The sequence below is a fragment of the Hyperolius riggenbachi genome, chromosome 3 (assembly GCF_040937935.1).
Source record: "Hyperolius riggenbachi isolate aHypRig1 chromosome 3, aHypRig1.pri, whole genome shotgun sequence".
NCBI lineage: Eukaryota > Metazoa > Chordata > Amphibia > Anura > Hyperoliidae > Hyperolius > Hyperolius riggenbachi.
The window spans coordinates 422,187,682-422,210,921 of NC_090648.1; the positions used below are offsets into that span (position 1 = coordinate 422,187,682).

The 23,240-nt window shown below is 43.1% G+C and overlaps 1 protein-coding gene across 3 annotated transcripts in view; it reads right to left on the reverse strand.

The window, feature by feature from the left end:
• Nucleotides 1-23,240, reverse strand: part of PPP2R2B (protein phosphatase 2 regulatory subunit Bbeta) — a 477,586-nt gene that overhangs the window by 65,963 nt on the left and 388,383 nt on the right. For all 3 annotated transcript variants that reach the window (XM_068277553.1, XM_068277551.1, XM_068277554.1), the window contains exons 3-4: nucleotides 14,002-14,167; nucleotides 8,582-8,694 (exon numbers count right to left, since the gene is read on the reverse strand). In XM_068277553.1, coding sequence (XP_068133654.1) covers nucleotides 8,582-8,694; nucleotides 14,002-14,167 — 279 coding nt within the window. The remainder of the gene's footprint in view (nucleotides 1-8,581; nucleotides 8,695-14,001; nucleotides 14,168-23,240) is intronic.

Sequence of the window (23,240 nt, forward strand, 5' to 3'; positions counted from 1 at the left end):
GCCCCCTCTCTCCCACCGGATAGGATTCGGTCTCTCACACACCAACTTTCACATTGATCTAGAGATTCAAGCATGATATGTGTGGTAGTTGTCAACACTTCTGCTATCCTTGTGTGCAGAGCAGGCATAACGGACTTACAGAACCCCAGGGTTAAAGAATCACATGATTTATGAAGTGCCAATATAGTATGCATCTCTGTACAATAACTCAATCTGTGCCAATTAAATCCCACAAAACATGTCTGAGCTATTCATAATGTTGCCATAAGAAGATATTCCCAAATACAAGCTTCCTGTGGCAAACTTGTGCAATGTTTGTGTGAGCAGCAGGCAGCTTTGGAGGGATCAGTGAATAATGGCGCACAGTGCCTATGCATAGAAATGGCGCCGCATTAAAAAGATACGCTTATCGCTATTTATCGTTAGTACTGCATAATGGCGCACATGGAAAAAAAGAAGAAAAACGGCACACACTAACGTTATTTATCAATAGTGGCACACACTAACGTTATTTATCAATAGTGGCACACACTAACGTTATTTATCAATAGCGCCCTACATAAGCCAAACTGCAGAAGTTATTTAACTGCAAAATGATGAAAGGATTTAATGTAAGACTGTCAAGGTTAGGGTTAGGCACCACCAGGGGGGTCTTAGGGTTAGGCACCACCAGGGGGGTGGTTAGGGTTAGGCACCACTGGGGGTGGGTCTTAGGGTTAGGCACCACCAGGGGGGTGGTTAGGGTTAGGCACCACCAGGGGGGTGGTTAGGCACCACCAGGGGGGTGGTTAGGGTTAGGCACCACCAGGGGGGTCTTAGGGTTAGGCACCACCGGGAGGTTTAGGGGTTAGGGATAGGTACAGAGAGGGTTCTGTGTGTTAACGCTAAATAACAATAAGGCTTTAACGCTAAATAACAATAAGGCTTTAACGTTAAATAGCGATAAGCGGCAAACGGATTAGCGGCAACACTGTGCGCCATTATTCACAGGCGCCATTTTCAGATGGATGCAGCTTTGGAATAACACACTGCTGAGAAACACTTCAGTGGAAACAGCAGGCAGTGCAGTCTATGCAACTCCAATGTCCTCTCATATAGCACAAGATACCCATTTCTGAAATGCAATCAGTGACTTGTATACTGGGTACTGGGTATGAGCCCTAAAAGACACTCTTGCACAGGACATCTTTGAGCTGAACTGGTGACGCCAATTCACTTAGGGCCATAAAAGTTGATCTTTTAAAGAGTGTTTATGTACCCGAAAAAGGAATAATCACGGAAACCAGAAAGCCTGACATGAGCAGGGTTCGAGAGAACATTAAACTGCATTAGTCCTTCGGTTACAAACACTCAAGGTTATAGGTGTTATCAGCTCATTGATGAATCTTCTGTGGGTGGATTTGACACTAAAATCTTATCTACAAATCATTCTCTCTTGGGTACAGGGGACTGTCACCTTGACTGACCGTGCAACAATACTGGAGCTGGGCTTATCTCCTGCACTTTGGTTCCAACCATGTGACAGCCGTGACAATGGAAAACTGCTCTGCCAAGTCAACTGCAGAGCAGCCACATCTCAGTTAATTGAAAATGCACACTTTGAAAGGAAGCCTTTTCCAGTTCAGCGCTCTATCAGCACCGGATTAGTCTATGCAAAATAACAAAAAATCGAGACAGTTTGCCCTATTAGTATAAATGGGAAAATAATTTCACAAGTAATCCAATGTATAGGCTACATTCTAAAACAAATGCATATTTATCTATTAATTCACATGGCCACAAATGGAGTAATTAATGATATTGCCATAAATATTCTATTATGCAAAAGTGAAACTGTTCAAAAAAAAGGGGGAAAAAAATAAAACACATTGCAAAGTGAGAAGTTAAAAAATAGGAGAGAGATCCATAAATGATCGATATTCATCCACAATAACACATAGTCATCTTTACTACTGGCAGACATGAGAGAATACAGCACCAACTGCTATTGTCTATAACCACACCCCCCCTAACAATGAGATAGGCTAAAATACTTTTTTTTCTAATCTAATCAACCAATCACAGGACAGTTGCTTCAATGCATTTAAGGGTATGGTCCTGGTCAAGACAATCTCCTGAACTCCAAACATTGTCAGATTGGGAAAGAAACGTGATTTAAGCAATTTTGAGCGTGGCATGGTTGTTGGTGCCAGATGGGCCGGTTTGAGTATTTCACAATCTGCTCAGTTACTGGGATTTTCACGCACAACCATTTCTAGGGTTTACAAAGAATGGTGTGAAAAGGGAAAAATATCCAGTATGCGGCAGTCCTGTGGGCAAAAATGCCTAGTTGATGCTAGAGGTCAGAGGGCCGACTGATTCAAGCTGATAGAAGAGCAACGTTGACTGAAATAACCACTTGTTACAACCGAGGTATGCAGCAAAGCATTTGTGAAGCCACAACATGCACAACCTTGAGGCGGATGGGCTTCAACAGCAGAAGACCCCACCCGGTACCACTAATTTCCACTTCAAATGGGAAAGAGGCTACAAAGAGGCATGAGCTCCCCAAAATTGGACAGTTGAAGACTGAAAAAATGTTGCCTTGTCTGATGAGTCTCGATAGAGTCAGAATTTGGCGTAAACAGAATGAGAAAATGGATCAATCATGCCTTGTTACCACTGTGCAGGCTGGTGGTGGTGTAATGGTGTGGGGGACGTTTTCTTGGTACCCTTTAGGCCACTTAGTGCCAATTGGGCATTGTTTAAATGCACGGGCGACCTGAGCATTGTTTCTGACCATGTCCAGCCCTTCATGACCACCATGTACCCATCCTCTGGTGCATTATCCTGCTGGAAGTAGCCATCAAAGTTCGAATCATTTCAAATTGGTTTCTTGAACATGACAATGAGTTCACTGTACTAAAATGGCCCCCAGTCATCAGATGTCGACCCAATAGAGCATATATTTTGGATGTGATGGAACGGGAGCTTCGTGCCCTGGATGTGCATCCCACAAAACTCCATGAACTGCAAGATGCTATCCTATCAATATGGGCCAACATTTCTAAAGAATGATTTCAGCACCTTGTTGAATCAATGCCACATAGAATTAAGGCAGTTCTGAAGGTGAAAGGGGGTCAAACACCGTATTGGTATGGTGTTCCTAATAATCCTTTAGGTGAGTGTACATACAGTACTGCACAGAGGTAGAATTCTGCTTGATTGGTAATTGTAAACAGCGGTTATTTCCTACAATGCAACGAGGTTCACAGACAGCAAACTGTCAGGACCTAGGTGCTGACATCACACTGTGTGGGAGGGGTTTTACAACAATATCAGCCATACAGACCCCCCTCGGAATCCAGTCGAGAAAAGGGTAAGATTTTACATGGGAAAGGGGTATAAGCTACTGATTGGGAAGGAGCACAATCCATAGTTACAGTTCCTTTTTAAAGAACAAGTGACACCCATGTTAACCTAGAAATGAAAAAACACATACTGTATACAAGTAGATAAATACTAGTTCTACTTACATAACAAATTTATTGCACTGTCCATGTTATGACTCCTGTGAATATTATAAAGGAAAAGCAGAGAATCCTATTCTAGACAGTTTCCATATTGGTTACCTTTGAATAAAGCTATCCTGACATTTCATCCCTCACTTTTTTTCTCCTCTTGCTTATTGTGTAATTGTTACCCGACCTCTTCCCAGAGTCTTTAGACACTCCCACTGAGGTCTATACTAGTTAGCGCACTGTCTTATGACAAGGAGGGGAAAATAAAGGGAAGAGGAGGAATGTATTATAGATAAAAAGACCCCCCAGCATGCAACTGTTTTGCCAGCCAATGGCAATTAAAGGGCCAGTGCTCCTAAGGTATGTGATAACTCCAAACCATAAGAGCAGAAAAAGTTTTGAAAGTTTTGAATGCAGGATTTGCTTCTTTATCGCTTAATACACTAAAACCAGTTGCTGTTGAAATGTGATTTTTATGGTGACAATCCCACTTTAAGCTCCTGCAGGTTATGCAGTGTGACAATTACCAATTAGAGGAGAGATCACATTGGCCTCAGTTCACTAAAGGCAGTATGTTACAATCATTTTGGCCGGTAAAATAAATAACGCATTCGGTACTTTAGTGCATTTGGTGAAAAAAATTGTAAAGATTTCCCGCATGAAGCAGTAGTTCGGTAATTTACTGAACAAACATGCTTCACACCTCCCACAATCTTAGATCAAAAGGATCTAATAACTTGGTCACCCGCAGAGTCCACCTCAAAAGCTTTGAAACCAAAGCCGTATGTCATGCTGCCCCTATACTTTGGAACTCCTTGCCACACCCATTCAGGACATCTCCATCCCTGGAAGCATTTATGTCTGAACAGAAAAACCACCTGTTTAGTCTGGCATTTACGAACGTTTATTTCCTCTAACACAGTTCAGCCTGCAACCATGTATTGATCTGAGGCATATCTACGTACTTTGAATCCTATTGGAGAAAAGTGCTTTAGAAATGTTATTGTATTGTATAATTAACCATAGATAAGGTTGCTGAAAGTTTAGTGCATTTGCTTTCTTGTGACTGCAAAACACCACTTGACTCCTAGTTCTTCATTGTTTTAGTGCACATCGCTCTATTTACAAAGGTTTATATTCTTATAGGGGCTAGAATGTTACCTATGACCCCTTTCAAGGTAAATTAGGCCTCAATGGCTACAGGGATTCATAGTAAGGCATTCCATTAGCTCAAAACTGCCAAAATAAAAAGGTAGTGAAAGAATACAACTGCATCAAAATCGGTCAATATCTCAGATACAGTGCATACTGTCTGCTGCCATGGGGCCCTTGGTCAATACTGACCTGCTCCTTCTAGTCACTAGAGGTCACAGCTGGGAAATAGGACATCTGGAATTTAGCAAATAGGAAGTGAAGGTTCATTGATCATTTTAAACTGAAGTAAAGAGGAGTCGGATAAACAGCGCAGCACCATTGATGTACAGACTTGCACTAGTTCTAGATCATGATAATTAAACCAGGAATTAAACAATTATATTATAAAACCAGCTGAAGGAAAATTCAATGGAAAATGGATTTTAAGCCCAGCCAAACAAACTTACAGGTGAAAGTCATACCATCTACTTTTGTGATTGAAGCTTTCAGATTTTGGTAATTTTGATTACTAGGTGGGAGGATTTGTCTATAATCTCGAAAACAATCCTGTAGGTTACAGCCAGCAATTCTGAAGGAGTCATCGCAGTCATTAAAGTGATAGTCCAGTGGCCTCAGTCAGGCTCTCTATCGACCATTTAATATATACAGTACATACAAACTCATAATACCATTAAATATATCAACACTTTACCAAGTGATCTGGATAATGCAAGCAATATGTATATTTCTATAATGAACAATGCAAACACTTTTGAAAAATCATCCTAAAATGAAATAGAATTAGATGCTCTTGGTTCAGATCTAGGCAGCAGTCATAGTTGAGGATAATCTAAATGCAATGCCTATCACAGAGCTGTAGTGTGTGTTTCCGCTCCTGTGCATGTCTGAACAGAGCACTGAGGGTATGAGTGACTTAGCAGGATCACTCAGTAAGCGGTCACCCTGGGGAATAAAGGCAGGGCAGAGAAGATGAGCTTCATCACACTTGGCTCATTCCAGCAGCTCAGGCTCAGCAGTCACATCTGGTATGTGGAACCGCTCCAAGATGATATTCATCCCTTCACTGAAGCTGAATGCAGGCAAAGCAACTTGCTGCCTTTCTTTTGTGGCCTCCCTTTGGCCTTTCAAGTTTCTCTACGCAAAGTATAAGGGCAGCAGGCAGGTCTTGCACACTCTGAATATTACAGTTCTGACAGGAGGAAGCAAAGCAGCCACTTAGCTGTCAGGCGTTTGCAGTCGCTCCACGTCTGTGTGCCTACGGCTGAGCTATCTATAGATCCCAGTTACAGGTAAGGCAGCGGCTTTATTCTTTAAAGAGAACTAAACTCATGGCTACACATTAAATCCCTTGTGCCTGGCATTAAAGATGAAGATTATGACAATCGATTGTAAAGCAAATTGTATGGAAAAGACGGTTTCTCAGGTCTATGATTACCTGAACACTGGCCGGTGCCTAGCCTCAGCTGGACTGCTCGTACAGCTCATGTAGCATCAAAACAAAAAAGAGACGGCACACCACTGGCTCTGCAAAACTTGCTGTGTATTAAGCGAATCAAACACTACATGTTACGGATCATTGATCCTTCATCAGGTGTATGAAGGATGAAGGATCAATGATCCGTAACATGTAGTGTTTGATTCGCTTAATACACAGCAAGTTTTGCAGAGCCAGTGGTGTGCCGTCTCTTTTTTGTTTTGAAGATTATGACAAGTAGGAAATTACGTAGAACGGGATCAAGGAAATATTAAAGCCAAAATTAAGCTTCTGTAATCCAACTTTGGCATCATGATTACTATGGGATAGCTGTACAGGAATAGATTACTAGCTCTGCTCCATAGATAGGCAGCATACCATATATCTACACATCGCACTTTATTGATTAGAGATCATTCACACTACAGAACGTATGCAAGAATGTGATTTCTTGCATGCGCTGCCAACGCACAGTGATAGCACGGAATGCACGTTGAGGTGCGCTAAAGCGTAGACATTGGCAGCTGTACCCATCGGGGAAACTGATGCGCCGTGGGTTAAAATGTTCCCAGATGCTTTACAAAGCATGGGAACGCACACCTGTAGTGTGAATGGTAACATGGAAGTCTATGGACTTTCATGTTACCATATGAATCTTACACTATGTGCATTGCGTCAAAACTGACAGTGTGAATGAGCCCTAAGCCAGAGGTGATCAGTGAACACCAATTACTACATTTAGTAGTCTGGGAAAGCACACTGCAACGTGTATACTTCTATGCTGTGTTTATGGATATGAGGTCTGTATTCATTATTATTCCTAGCACAGTCCGGCCTTGCTCGAGTCCCTATAGATCACATGACTCATTCAAGGTCAGTTTAGCTGACAAGACTGAAGGCAGATCAGGTCAACCCCATGGCACGTCTGTCATAAAATGATGCCTTGTATACATTCTAATGCATTTTCACAACCAGTATAAGTCAAACTCCGTGACAAGACTGCAGACATTAATACACAATTCAGCACACTTATGTGACTGACCATGAAACTCAATGTGAAGAAAGTAAAGATCTTGGAAAACGTCATAATGATTACACATACTATGCATACTAAATATACTTGGTAATCTGGTTATCAAAATAGGTTACTAAGTACATGCAAAACAATCACTTTGGTGTGGGTTGGGACTTCAAGTTTTGGTTGTTGGGACAGGAAAGAATCCAGTGGTGTTCAGATCAGATAACTCAGTCTTCACAAGCAGGGCAGTGGAGCCAGGACAAAAATCATCTGACTGACTTTATGAAACCTCCGAGTTGCCCGCCGTCCCGGCGATGCTCAGGCAGAAATGGCAGGCTTGCGCCTGCTCAGTAGACCGGACCCAATCGGGTTCGGCTATTTCTGCCTGAGCCTGATCTGAAAGCGGCTACTGCGTCTGCGCTGGATTGCAGTAGGTAAATATTGACATGTTCGCCATTCGGGGACTTCCAGTGCTGGATCGCCAAGAGGACCCCCCTCCCCCAAGGTAAGTAACCCGGGGGGGCATCTTATCGATTTTCTTAAGTGAGCAGTAGCTGTGGTGAGCCAGGCTCACATCCAGAACAGCTAGTGTATAGCAAGCCTATAGCTTATAAATGTGGCTATGTTCAATTTATAAGCTACAGGCTTGCTTTACACCAGCCGTTCTGGATGCAAGTATGGCTTCAGAGGTATAAAGAGAGGATTTTCCTATTTAGGAGTGATGCATCATGGGAAAAGCACACTTGCTTACCTAAAGCTGAATTATCCCAAATACCTTCTGTTCTAAGAAGGCAAATTATACTCAGAGTTCTGTAGTGTGAACCAAACCACAGTCCAGCTGCATGATCTGTATAGGGGTAATATGGATTCCTGCAGAGGTACCCCAACTACAGCAATGTTTTCAACTTCATCAAATTCGCTTTATATTAAAACTGTCAATTTTTTCACAAAAACATGAAAAGGTAGCCACTAATGTTCTAATCTTTGAATCCAATTTTACCAAAAATATGTAGTAGAAGGGTAAATTGAGTGAATATAGTGAATGGATAATTCAGCCAGTTCCCCATATACTACATAGAAATGGTAAGATTGGATGAAAAAGATTGGCTCATTAGTGAAAACCTTTACCTTTTGCTCAATAACAAGTTATCATGCAGACCTCTCTAAGTGCCTGTTTACAACTGGTTCCCTTTAAAACAGCAGAAAAGTTGCTAGCCTTCTAATGCACTACAGCAGAAAAGGCAGAGCACTTCAAAGATTCAGAGAACAGTCCCTACTGGGACCAGACTGTTCCTGTGGAATCATTTCTTTTGATTCAAGTATATAAGCCCGGAGCCTGTATCACTCATCTCTCATAATCAAAGGGAAATGCATTATTAACAAATGCAATCTGTAACCTGAAGTAAAGTGTTAAAATGAGCGGCATGTTCTTACTCTTAGCGTAGTTATTGTGCATGGGTCACGCAGCCTTCCTTCCTCATCTTTCAAGTTATAGCCCTCTGGTCTCTTGTCTCGCTCACTGACTTTCCACAGTTTGACTGTTTTATCTGAAAGAAAGTAGGAAAAAAGAAACAATACATTCAGAAGCGGTACAGGCTTTCATCACAATGTACAGACTGTTAAATGAAAGACTGTATACACATATGGACGTTAAAGGCAACCTGAGGTATGAATGATATGGGGGCTAACATATTAATTTCCTTTTAAATTATACCAGTTGCCGGGCGGTTTTCCTGATCCTGTGTGTGTAATACTTTTAGCCATAGGTTTTACTGGATTAGCCATATGCTTGTTCCAGGGTTTTGACTCAGACACTACTTATGCCAGACAGTCAACAGGGCTGCAAGGCAACGAGCATTGTTTACAAGGAAATTAATAAGGCAGCCTCCATATCCCTCTCGCCTCGGGTTCCCTTTAAAAGTGCTTAGCAGGAAGAACCAATGTTTAAGCCTATTAAAAGCAACAGGTCAAAAAGTAACTGTGGAATAACCGCATGTGGAAACCAGTCCTGGGTCACAAAACTCAATTTCTGAAAAATATCTTTTGCAATAGAAAAGCTCAAATGTAAGAAAATTATCAGAATACCTAGCTGCCATGTTATTCAAAAAGTCAACAAAACCAGCGATGAGGGGTGGGATTTGTACAAGAGTTTGAAAGAAAAAGGTTGTTTAAGCAGAACTACAGTGAGAGTTCATAAAAGCAGCCAAAGCTGCTCTACAATTATTTCATATTTGACATTCTCATGAAATATGCCTGACCTGCTGACCTGTTCTTGGTCAGGGACTCGCTTCATTGTAGGGCAACAGATAAGCAAGGCATTAAGGTTTTTTTTGTAGAAAGACACTTATGCAAGAAAAGTAATATATTCTAGGTGCTCATGCAGCTTATATATTATGAAGTGGAACACAAAGCAATAGGGCTTGGTCTTGTTGGGGGAAAAACAGGTTCCCTATGCAAGTAGGCTGTATTCTACTATTCTTTATATGCATTTTGAAGCACACCTGTCATTTCATAGCTTAATTTCTTATTTATGGGATTTTGCGAGACTTGACAGGACAGCCGCAAAGCGACCACACACTAACCTCCCCATATCCAATGCCTCACACTAACCTCCCCCTCTCCAATGCATAACACTAACCTCTTCCTCTCCAATGCATAAAACTAACCCCCCCCCCCCTCTCCAACGCATAACAGTAACCTCCCCATTCCAATGCCTCACACCAACTTCACCCTCTCCAATGCATAACACTAACCTCCCCCTCTCCAATGCACAACACTAACCCCTCCCCCCTCCACCAATGCATAACACTAACCTCCCCATTCCAATGCCTCACACCAACTTCCCCCTCTCCAATGCATAACACTAACCTCCCCCCCTCCACCAATGCATAACACTAACCTTGCCATTCCAATGCCTCACACCAACTTCCCCCTCTCCAATGCATAACACTAACCTCCCCCCCTCCACCAATGCATAACACTAACCTTGCCATTCCAATGCCTCACACCAACTTCCCCCTCTCCAATGCATAACACTAACCTCCCCATTCCAATGCATAACACTAACCTCCCCCTCTCCAATGCACAACACTAACCCCTCCCCCCTCCACCAATGCATAACACTAACCTCCCCATTCCAATGCCTCACACCAACTTCCCCCTCTCCAATGCATAACACTAACCTCCCCCCCTCCACCAATGCATAACACTAACCTTGCCATTCCAATGCCTCACACCAACTTCCCCCTCTCCAATGCATAACACTAACCTCCCCATTCCAATGCATAACACTAACCTCCCCCCCTCCAATGCATAACACTAAACTCCCCCCCTCCAATGCATAACACTAACTCTCCCCTCTCCAATACCACACACCAACTTCCCCCGTCCAATGCCTCACACCAACCACCCCCTCTCCAATGCCTTACACCAACTTCCCTCTCCCCAATGCATAACACTTCTTCCTCTCCAATGTCTCACACCAACTTCACCCTCTCAAATACTTCATACGGACTTCCCCCTCTCCAATGCCTCACACAAACTTCCCCTCTCAAATGCATTACACCAACCTCCCCCTCTCCAATATCTCACTCCAACCTATCCCTCTTCAATGCATAACACTAACCTTCACTTCTCCAATGCCTCACACTAATTTCCCGGCCATCAATGCCTCAAACTAACCTCCCCGTCTCCAATGCCTCATACTAACCTTCACCTTTCCAATGCCTCACACTGACCTTCGATTCTCCAATGCATAACACTAACCTGCTCCTCTCTGCAATGCCTCACACTAGCCTTCCCCTCTGCATTGCCTCACACTAACCTTCGGCTCTCTAATGCATAACACTACCCTTCCCCTAGGGGTGTTGCCCAGCTAATGGGAAAGTCCATTTTAATTTTACAAAGTCCTAAAATCAGCTACACCATCAAACGCTCAAGAGACACGATTTCTGGGCTTCAGCATCCCCAGTACAAGACACCAATGTCTATTGAATGACAAAACTTGAATGACAGCATTGCAATTGAAAAAGCACAATCTTGTTGTTTTGGTGCCCAGTATCTACACAACTAGCAAACCTGAGAAAAGCTGCCACTAGCAACAACCCTGACAAGCCACAGAAATACGGAGCAATAGAGAGGGTCTTAACACCTAATGGTACCCACCGTAATGTAGCAGTATTTGACATGTATTTCCCTGCTAACAGATTTACTTTAACACCAAGTTTCCCCTGGCTAACAAAGACCACTTTAAAAGGCAAATGTATAGATCCATTTTTTTGTAATGGCTTTACTGCAGCACAACACATTGCCAATGTCCCTCCATTTATCTCCTGCCCCATTTGGGTGAACAAAGCCCATTTACAGAGAGTTGGCACAAATGCAATAACATGGTACATTTAAAAAGAATAATTTTAATTTCCTGCTGGAGCTGAAAATGTCGCTCTGATCGTAGAGATAATATCACTGTTAATCAAAAAAGTATTTTAAAACTCAATTAACAGAACATTACACCATGTAATTAATCTTTATTCCCTCACAATGTGTTTTCTCCCCCTCAGAACACATTTAAGGAGGCTGTGAATTGCATTAACATGATCAATTGGCTAGCATCTAGCTAAGTTCTCGGAATTTCTAACCTTTCAACGCAAAATAATTACACAGGAGCAAATGTTTTAGTGATGTGCTCAAACCATTCACAGATCAACTCCTGCCTGCTACACAGAAAGAAAGTGAGCAGCAGCCTTATTGAAAACAAAAATGTTTGATAACATGTATAGGAGTCATCAGGACTTTACAGTTTCCAGCTTCAAGCATAGCTTACATTTATAATTTCCCACCCAAGTGACTTAGGTCCTTCTTTGTACCTCTTGTGTGCATTGCCAGAGCAGTGCATCTTGATTAACAAAACCCATCTAATCCCTCATACCCCAAGCCCCTATAAGAATAACACTGCATCAAAATCAAACCAGCCCCCAGACTACATCTTACAAGTGTACCCTTTTGTGTGTAAAATTTTACATGTTTGTCTTAAAGTAACCTGGTCATCTCTCCATGCCCTTGTTCCACTGCTTTCCCCTCATTGAAGCGATTTGACTCGAAGGTTTAATATAAGTTTTGAATCAGGATGATACCATTTATCAGCTAACATAAGAATACGAGTAAGTGTTGCTTACACTTTTTCTTATGTTAGCCAATAAATGTTATCATCCTGATTCAAAACTTCTTGCTTTTACTTATGGCTAACACGGTATAACACTCTACTACTCTACTAGAAGGTTTAATACCTCTGACACTCTTGGGTTACTCGCATCCACGAGTATTCCCAAAGACAAGTATATCTGTACTGGGCATGCGCGAGTCTGAACTTATACATGCACAGTAAGGATAAGCCAGTCTTCTGAAGCACTCGGTGACGCAAGTTTCTGAAGCCTTCTGAGGAGTCCTGAAGGTGTGAAATTTGAAGGTGAGACAGCGGTGGAACAAGGACACATGGGGCTCGATTCATAAAGCGGTGCTAACCCAGTTAGAGACTTTAGGCGTGATAACCATTGCACCACGCTGGTGAAAAGCCAGTTTAGGTGTGATAAGTTTAGGCATGATAAGTTTAAGCGTGATAAGTTTAGATAAGTTTAGATCGCTCGCAAAGTCCCGCACGCAAAGCAGCGCCATTAAACTCTATGCGAAGTGCATCAGACTTTGCTAGCGCAAAACTTTTGATCAGCTGTGCACTGCGGTGCTAACCCAGTTGGTGCTTAAACTTATCACGCCTAAACTGAGTTTAGGCGTGATAAAGGACTTTTCACCAGCGTGCTAACTGTTAGCACCGCTTTGTGAATCAGGCCCATGGTGAGGACTGGGAAGACTCTTTGGGATCCTCAGCCTTCCCCCTCCATAGGTAAGTATTTTTTCCATTCACTTTCGAGTTTCCGGTACTTGAAACACTTGTATGAGAGCTAGTGTAAACAGGCCTTTGACTTCAGTTTGGCATCAATTCACGTCACCTCGAAGGGCTGGTTCACACAGGGGAGTTTTTCAATGGTTTGCTGATCACCAGTGATTAGCAAGGTGCTGTGACTAATGTATCCCTATGGCATCATTCTCACTGCAGCGATTGCGATTTGCTTAAATCACAAACTTGCTGCATGCAGCATTTTGGGGGCCATTGTGTTGTGATTCTCATTCTATTGAACAGGAACTGTAAATCGCGGTAAAAACGCAAACTTTAGTGCCTCAAAAATTGCAATGCGTGCTTCCAATCTGAACTAGCGATAAGTTATACTAGTGAGTAGAAAACTAAGTAAATCAACTGAATGCAAATTGAAGTCAAAGGTTTCATGCATCATTCAGGGCTGTTACGTTAATGTTGGTAACTTTTTTGTTTAACATGAAAATTAATAAAAAGAATCTTAAAAAAAAAAAAAAAAAAAAAAAAAGGTTTCATGCATGATAATGACCAGCAAATCAGAGCCTTACAAATCTATCAGCTGATCAAACTGATCACATGCTTCTCTATGAGTTCTCCCGAGTATTGCTATCCCTATATGTGGGCAGATAACTGGGAAAAAGAGCATTGTCCAGGAATGTGTGTCCAATGCCATCGATACATTCCAACATAATATTCTGAAGTTTAGAATATATAGGCCTGGTTGTTTGCAGCTTAGATTGTGATGTTGAGTAATAGGGAGTGTGGGCAGACCTGCCGTGTTCTTTGCTCAATACTGAATGTAAAATTCTTTAACAAAAATTATCTCTAAGCAACTATATGATGAGTACTAAATTATTCCGGAATAGGCATCTTCTTTAACAATGGCATAAAATACGACAATTATAGGAGAGCCAATTGTGGAACTTACCGTTGGTGGACAGAAGGAAATAAGCAGCATTCTGCTGGGGAAGCCATCTTATTTTGTTTATTTTCTCTTCTATCTCTAAACTTTTCAAGTAATCGAATTCGGGCTCGTGGCTCTGGAAAGTGCTGTAAACATTATACTCTCCTCTCCTGTGAGGCTGATTTTTGCTCTGCCAAAAATAAAAAACAAATGATAAAAATGGAGATGCACCATTGAATAGTAAATATTTAACAGGCATAATAATGTGCAGGAGCACTTAGAAATACAAATACTACACAGAAGGCAATATCTGCAGTAACACAAATGATGTTCAGTCACAGTTGCTACACAAAACAGGCACTGCAATGAAATTTAATTATGTATAAAATGACACAGTATAAAATTCTGAGCTACTCTAACCTGCACCTGCTCTGCTTCCATTTCTCCATAGGTTCTGGCACAGCAACCAGCTCAACTGCTGGTCCGTCATACTGCCAAGTGCCAAAGCCAGCCAACGGCAGAACGAGACAGCAAAATGGCCAGTAATGCGCTTTGTAACAAAGGTGTTACTGCCATTTGGCAATTTCCAAAATGTTCAAGTTTTAACACAAAATAAAAAGAGAAAATATGTTCGAAGCTAATTAAAGTACATATTTAAAAAAAATGCTCCAACTATCACTATGAAACACCTGTGTTTGGCAACTCAAAGCAAAATTCTGACCCCCGAAAAGTGCTAGCCTACCTCTCCAAGAAGGTGAGTCAGACAAAAACGGCGCTGTAATTTGGGCACAGCCATAGGTCGTAATGTAAATTACGGCTATAGCAGCGCTCAGGCAGTAACTTTGGGCGCCGTTAAAAGACAGCGCCCAAATTATGATAAAAACAGTGTAATTCAGCATCCAACTATAGCCGACAGCCAAATTAAGTCTTACCCAATGTCAATGCCAGCCTGGAGAGGAAATGGTAATTGAAGAGGATCTGTCAGCTATGCTATGTAAGAAAATGCCATCGGGACTTTTGCAGGAGCAGTTCCACAAGTCAATGAAGAATCGCACACCACTATGGAGGTGCAGGAGCCAGTATCCAATATAGAAAAAATCCAAAAGGTCTGCACACTCAATGAACCAAGTTCAAGGTTTTATTCCAGTAAAGTGACAGTTCCATTCCATACACCAACGATTTGTTTCGGGGCCCCGTGGAGTCCCCTTTGTCAAGGTAACAAAAACAGAATGGTGGCCCCGAAACAAATCGTTGGGTGTATGGAATGGAACTGTGTCACTTTACTGTAATAAAACCTTGAACTTGGTTCATTGAGTGTGCGGACCTTTTGGATTTTTTCTATTTTGCAGGAGCAGGGTGAGCAGTTTTTTGGCTTCACCCTGCGCCCAAATTTCCTGGCACCTTAATTACATGTATATCCAATTGGACCCCACTGCCCCTGTTCTAGGTCTGTCATCTTCTGATAAAGTATATGATGTCCTTCCGTGTGCATGTAATAAAGGCGTCCATTTAAAGGGGTAGCTGGGTAATGCCAATAGACAATATTGGTAAAAGACTACTATATCATTACCCTTCGCCCTGGATTCTGACGACCTCAAGAACAGAAGCAGTTCTGATATGTGCAGCCTAGCGCTCCATTTCCCAGCTGCAGGTCTCCTCTCCCAAGGTTGGAGCTCAGCACTCCAGCTGCAGCCTGAGCCGACGACCCAGAATGCTCCTCCTGTTAGGTGCCCAAATGACCAGTTTTGGAACCCGAAGCAGGTAAAAAGGATATCTGCTTATAGTGGCACACAAATCACACCCTGGGAACCTCTATAGCCACTAATTACATAGCAGCAACTAAATTAACGGGTGCTCCTCTGCACTTAACCTTTTTAACCTGTGTCGGTCCTTTGCTCATTGTTACAACTCTGGAAAATAGCACTTGAAATGACCCCATAGTGTGGAGAAATGAAAAGGGCAGGACTAGCAATTCTCCCCAATTTTGGAGATCCCAAGATGCCAAACCCTGGGGGAGTGGATCTTGAAGACAAGTGTAGCAAGAGAGACCTGAAAAAGTCTTCCAAAGAATGTACTGCCCTCAAAACAGAATTATAGATTGAAAAAAACTCCCTCAAAATGTGTAAAGTAAAGCGATTTTACACCTTTAGTGGAAACGTTTCCAGGCACCAGGCCTTATGAGGAAGGCATGGAGCGTCGCCATTTTCCCATTAGAAGCAGAATATAACGTTTCAAGATACTCCAGGATGCAAAGAATTCAGGGTTGATGCAGGATTCTGCAAATTTCATTAGCAAATTTATATATCTTTAAAATGGTCCATTCAGAATCCACATTGGTGAGATTTCATTGGTCCATTTTCACACTGCATAACATTTGCATAATCCTGCATTTCCATCTCATTGACCATCTCTTTGAAGTCCAACTCCAGCTACTGATGTTTTCCTATGCCTGTGTAGGCCCTCAGTAGAGATCATCAATAAAATGCTAAAAATCCCAGTTGGCAAATTTAAGCAAATTGTATGTAGATTGGCACTACTAAAATTAACAAAAAAAGTGCATATGACTGGCCTAATTCCGTTCTACATACAATTTATATTAAACTTGCATTGAAGCAAGAATTATTGGCATTTCATTGACCAACTTTAGCACTCAGTAGTGCAGATGATCAATGAGATGATCATTTTTGGAGTTGATGCCGGTTCTGTTGCAATTTAAAACTGTGCCAGTCCAAAGCAGCAGCAACTGCATTTGGTTGGTAAAAACACAGATGGAGGAAACACCCAAAGCAGGCACCTGAGAAAATTATCAAGAACATGAGATCTCTAGGTTGCCCCCACTAGCCCTGCAACTAATGGTTAGGGATATTCAATGAGATGCAAATAATTTAGAGTGGATACAGGATTATGCAAATTCTATATGCAGATTTGGGGGTTGGGCTTATCTGCAGATCAGCTTTCCGCCAGTGTATACAGTAGTTACTGCCAATTCTAAGCAAGATATCCACAATATTAGACACTAGAAAAGCAATAAGGGCAGCAAAAAATGACGATGCATTGTTGGAAAGTGGCTCGGACTGTGTATTGGCCTTGTTTTCAAACAATTTTTTTTCCCATTACGGTCTCTATGGTCTTGCAGCAATTTTACACAATTGTCCTCTTGTTTGCCCTTGTGTTTTTAGGTCAGTACTCTTACCAGCTATGCGTTACATTTTTCCAGTGCTCATCTGATATAGGCAGCATTTACTGGTTTCGGATTGATTCTGTGCAACAGACATGGCAATTGGTTGGTTGCTAAATCTTTACCCGTTTATGTATTATCGCTGTATTTTTTCAGATTTTAAGTATAAAGTTGTGCTCTGTCACAGCGTGGTATAAGTGTTTTTTGTACAGCTGTAAAAAGCTTGCCAGGCCCATTAAACATTTTATTCACCTTGAGATATGTACCTACGTTACAATGCTTTACGTTGTTTATATAAACCAGCAGTGTAAGGCAGTGGCGTCTCTAGGGGCGGGCGCAGGGGGCGGGGCGCTCCGGGTGTCATCATGGGAAGGGGGTGACACCAGGGCAGAAGTCCAGTGATGGCAGGGAAATGTATGGCCAACTTCATTCCTCCTTCCCTCATCACTGGACAGAGGAGGTCCTTTGCAGCGTGCACAGGCAGTTTTATATATCTCTATCACCTGCTCAGCTTCTCCCGATGTCCCCCCCCCCCCCATCAGCGCAGGCAGGCAGGAGGAAGGTACACTGTTCATCTACCAGCTAGCTGCTCTCACTACTTCCTGTTCTCTGTATGTTGCATTATTACACTAGACTGAGAGAAGGGAAGAGGATGGCTGGCTTGTGAGGAGGATGGACGTGTACTCTTCATTCCTGCCTGTGCTGATTCAACATGGGTGAACATCGGGAGCAGCCGAGCAGGTGAGAGACATATCAAGCCGCACTCTGCAAATGGGAGACCAAGGAGGGAGGGCCGTAGTGAGGGGGGAGTAACTGTCTTCTTGTGAGTGCAAGGGGAGAGGGAAGCAGGCAGTCTCGACTTCAGAAGCTGATCAAATCCTCCCACACGCCTACAGTAGCGGTTCCATGCCGCAAAAGTTCAGCGAGGTTACACATATAGTTAACAACACAAATGGTTAACAGGGTGAGTGCTGAACTATTTATGACTCCCTATTAGTGCAGCCTTACGGATCCCCCCTCTCCTGCAATGATACTTTTCCTAAGCAACAGGCTAAGTGCTAGGGGAAAAACTTATATAGCAGCCACGCTGCAGGGAGCTGGAGGTTGGATGTCTGGTACTTTTAGCTGCAGCCCCAAACTATACTTTCAACTTTTATTGCTCCCCCATCCTGACTTCTTAACCTTGTCCCTGACTCACCCTTTCCTTATCCTCAGCAAGCTGCAGCCAGTCACCTCTCTGCCAGTCTTTCTCCTCGCCTTCCGCAGGTTGCTGAAATTTCTCTTCCACTGTCACCTCCTCTACTTCCACCTCTTTCTGCCACCCTCTACTCCCCTGCTCCCACCTCTCTGCCACCCTTTCCTTGCTTGCTGACCCCTTCTCTGCCCCTTGTCACCTTTCTGCCATCCTCCCCTCCCCTCTGGACCCCTCTCTGCCACCCTCCCCTTCTGTCACCCTTCTACCACTCTCCCCTGCGCTGACACAAAACTGCCACCCTTCCCTCCTGTTACCTCTATACCACCCTCCCCTGCTTGTCTCCTCTCTATCTACCTCCCCTGCTGACCCCTCTCTGCCACCTTCCCTTCTTGTCACCTCTATACCACCCTCCCTCTCCTCCTGTCCCCTCTCTGCCAACTTCCCCTCTTGTCACCTTGATGCCACCCTACTCTCCTGTCACCTATCTGCCATCCTTCCCTGCTGTCACCTATCTTCCACCTTCTACTCCCCTCCTGTCACCTCAAAGCCACCCTCCCCTCCTGTCACCTTTCTGCCATCCTTCCCTGCTGTCACCTATCTTCCACCTTCTACTCCCCTTCTGTCACCTCTCTTCTGATGGGTGCATCCAGTTAATTGGGCATGCTAACTAACTGTACATAGTTATGTCACTGACTGTCCTTAGAGGAGCTCACAGTCTAATCCTACCATTGTTATTATAGTCTAATGTCCTACCATATTATTATGTATTTATATAGCACTGACATCTTCTGCAGCACATTACAGAGTACATAGTCATGTCATTAACTGTCCTCAGAGAAGCTCATAATCTAGACCAGGGATGTCAAACCGGTCCTTCGAGGGCTGAGGTCCTCACACATTTTTGACAAAGCTCGATTTAATTGATGGGTCTGAATCAGGAAAGGCGTGGTCCATGAGGTAGAACATTCCTCTTTCTCAGTCCATCCTAAACACTGGCATGGATCTGGCCCTCCAGGCCTGGAGTTCGACACCTGTGATCTAGACTTACCATAGCCACAGTTTAGTGTCCTACCATATTATTAGTATGTTTTTATATAGCACTGACATCTTCAGCACTTTACAGAATACAATAGTCATGTCACTGTGCTTCCTCAGAAGAGCTCATTATTATGTATTTATCCTCCACAGTGCTTTAATGAGCACATAGACATTTTACTCGGAGTGCACAAACAAATCCCTACTATAGTAATTTTGGACACTGGTAGCTGTCACGTTCACTTTTTTTTTTGGGGGGGGGGGGTGCTATCTGAATACTCACTGGTGTAAGGTAGATTGTCTCGCACACACTATGGGATTAGACCACCTGTATTATTTAGAGTACTACAGCTGAAGAAAGGGGATGACCCCCCTGTAGAACAAAATAAGAGCAAATGCTGGCACATCCCATGCAATACTTTATTGTATATGTATAAAAGTTCAAAGCCAACATTTCTGGACCATGTAGGATCCCTTTATCAAGGCAATATATGTACAAGGCACTATTCTGTAAGCCGCACCATATATCAGCTGCTTTTGTAGCAGGTTAGGGTGAAGACACCTCAAGGCGCTCACGATATGTGATGTTCATCAAGCAAGCAGCCGCTGCAGCTATAAAGTATTGCATGGGATGTGACAGCTTTCATTCTTCTAGGTTTATATAAACCAGTCTTTTTATAGCACACAATAAAATGCATGTTTTATTGTACAGAAGTTGCTTAAAGAGAACCCGAGGCGGGCTTCTTACAACACAATCCCCATACAGAGGCTGGGTCTGCCTATAGAGCCCAGCCTCTGTTGCTATTTAGCTTCCCCCAAAGCCCCCCCTGCGCGCTGTGAGACCCCATAAATCACAGCCGCGCTGTGCGGCTGTGTTTCCTTCACTAATGTCAGTCTCCGCTCTCCCCCGCCTCCTGCATCGCTCCGGTCCCCGCCCACGTCCCTCCCCTCCAATCAGCGGGGAGGGAAGGGACGTGGGCGGGGACCGGAGCGATTCAGGAGGCGAGGGAGAGCAGAGACTGACACAGTGATAAACACAGCCGGCTGCGACACGCTGCGTGTCGACAGCGCGGCTGTGTTTTATGGGGTCTCACAGAGCGCAGGGGGGGCTTTGGAGGAAGCTAAATAGCAACAGAGGCTTGGCTCTATAGGCAGACCCAGCCTCTGTATGGGGATTGCGTTGTAAGAACCACGCCTCGGGTTCTCTTTAAAGTAGAATGGAGCTGGCAATGGAGAGAAAATTTATACATATGTGGGGCTTCCTCCAGCCCCTTCCAGGTTGCTCACTCCCTCTCCATCCTCCGCCACCTCCTGTATCTTCTGCAATAGGCTCTGGTAAGCCCACCACTCTGGGGCTAACTGCGCATGCACGGCCTGCACGCACCCCCATCGCACTGCCGTCACTGGGAGCATACTACGCAGGCACAGAATGCTCACAGCCATAGGTGCGCGATGGAGAAGCGCAGCTTGACTGTGCAACTCACCTGGGGTGATTGCAGAAGATACAGTAGGCGGCGGAGGGCAGAAAGAGAGTGATTATAAATTGTCTCCTGCCCCATCTCCTGTACACATTAAACGCCACAATATTTTTCCTGCAGTGTTATCCCTTCAATGGTTAAAAAAAAGGAAAGGATTTGGGGAGTAGGAGTATACTCTGTTTACAAATTTATTGTCACAGAAGACAAAAATGAGATCAGAAATGTGATGCTGAGCAAATAACAGAGAACGTTGTCAGCTACTTTACAATTAGTGTTTAGAGATGTCTGTTAGCCAGGGCTGTTGAGTCGGAGTTGGAGTCAGAGCAATTTTGGGTACCTGGAGTTGTAGTTGGAGTCAGTGGTTTCATAAACTGAGGAGTTGGACCATTATGGTAGCAAATACACATCCCTGGTAAGTATTAGACTAAGGAATCAGAGCAATTTTGGGTTCTTGGAGTCTGAGTCAGAGTCTGTGTGCTCATGAACTGAGGAGTCGGAGTCAGATGATTTTTGTACCGACTCCACAGCCCTGCTTTTAGCACTGAATAATCAAACGGCACTTGATCAGTCCTTTTTTCCAGTTACACATATGTACATAAAATTACCAAAACTTTCATCAACTTGGTATTATTATTAACATCTCATTGCCATCCCTATTCTGGACCTATATATTCAATGTAAGCAAAGCAAGTACTTGCCCTTTAAAGAACAATCATTGTGAAAAATGTAAAAAGCATACATATAAATGTACATTTCTCCCAGAGTACAATGCACTGTAAATTACTATTCTGCTGACAGCTAAAAGACAAAAAGCTTTAGAGCTGGTTCACACTTGAGTGGTTGCAGAATGGAAACTGTAGGTGCTCCGTCTTTTTTGCCTCTGCATGCAACATTCTCATCCCTCCACTCCGCGTCCTCCCATCAAGCACATCCACAGCTGCCCCGCTGCTGCTGTTCAAGCCAATCTATTCAGACTGGAGGCCAGCAGAAGCATGAGTCTTCTCCATAGGCTGCAGCAGGCCAATTCTCCCTAGCAACAGGGAGAATTTTCATTGGTCCAACATGAACCAAAAAACCACTGAGGATTCCCATTGGTCTTCTGCAGCCCACTGGAGATCTCCATGCTAATACTGGGCTGTACAGGAGGGACCAAAGGGCGACGGAACATGTGAGTATTGTCACGGTGGCGATTGAAGCCGCCATCAAAACGGGGCAACGCGGATGCGGCAACTAGGCTAGTTAGAACAGACAGTATCCGCTCTCATAGGCTTTCATTGGACACGTTTTCCCATCCAGTCCGGGAAAATGTGCCAAGTTGGGACTCTGTGTTCCACAGCAAGCGGATCCGTATTTAACAAATGGAAGCAGATCCTATTTTTAACATAGGATCCACTTCCGGTGTTTAAACGGAGCTTAAAAAAAGTCTCTTTTTAAGCAAGTGTGAACCAGTCCTTAAAGAGACACTACAAAAAAAGTATGATGTAATGGTTTGTATATGTAGTACAGCTAAGAAATAAAACATTAGGAGCAGAGACATAAGTCTAATATTGTTTCCAGGAAGAGTTAAGAAACTCCAGTTACCTATGCAAAAAAGCCATTGAGCTCCACGACTTTTAAAGTCGCAGAGAACTCTGTTTTCTGAAGTTTGTTATCTCAACTGTCAGTCACAGTATTGTTTATTCTTCAGCACAGGTCAATAGTTCACTGGGCTGCTCTGTAAAAACATTTAAAATGCTGAGCAGTGTGTAAACTGTAAATATTAGAGAATGATGCAATGTTATAAAAAAAACACTATATAAATGAAAATAAAAATTATGAGAATATTTTCTTTGCTACTAATCTAGTAATTATCCGTACTACACAACCAATTAATGATATTTTTTTTCTCGCTTCAGTGTCTAACTGTACTATTAAACAATACAGCTGGTTAGAAATGTAATTTGATTACCACTCATATCTAGAATTACACCGGTCTCCCCTTGTTTGCAGATACCATAAGAATAACGCATTTTATAGGCAATTTATTTTAATTGGGGCAGCTCCCCAAATACTACATTTACTAGTTTCTCTCATTTTTCACCTGGTCAACAGAAAGCTAATAGAGCTGCTGGATGTCAGGGGGCAGATGTAAATTAAGAGGCGTCATTGTAGACAGCAAAATGAGATCTCCTGAGCAGCAATATATGATAATTTCCCATCAGGTTTTTGGAGATGGCAACAGATGGAGCACTTGCTTTAGTTCCTCCCTATTCTGCTACGGTTCACCTCTGATCCAATGCTATTCTCTTGTGGAACTTATGAGGCATGACATTTCATTTCTTTATAAGGTCATTAGGAGTACAGAGAATTCAGCTGGGCTGTTGAAGTCAGATATCTA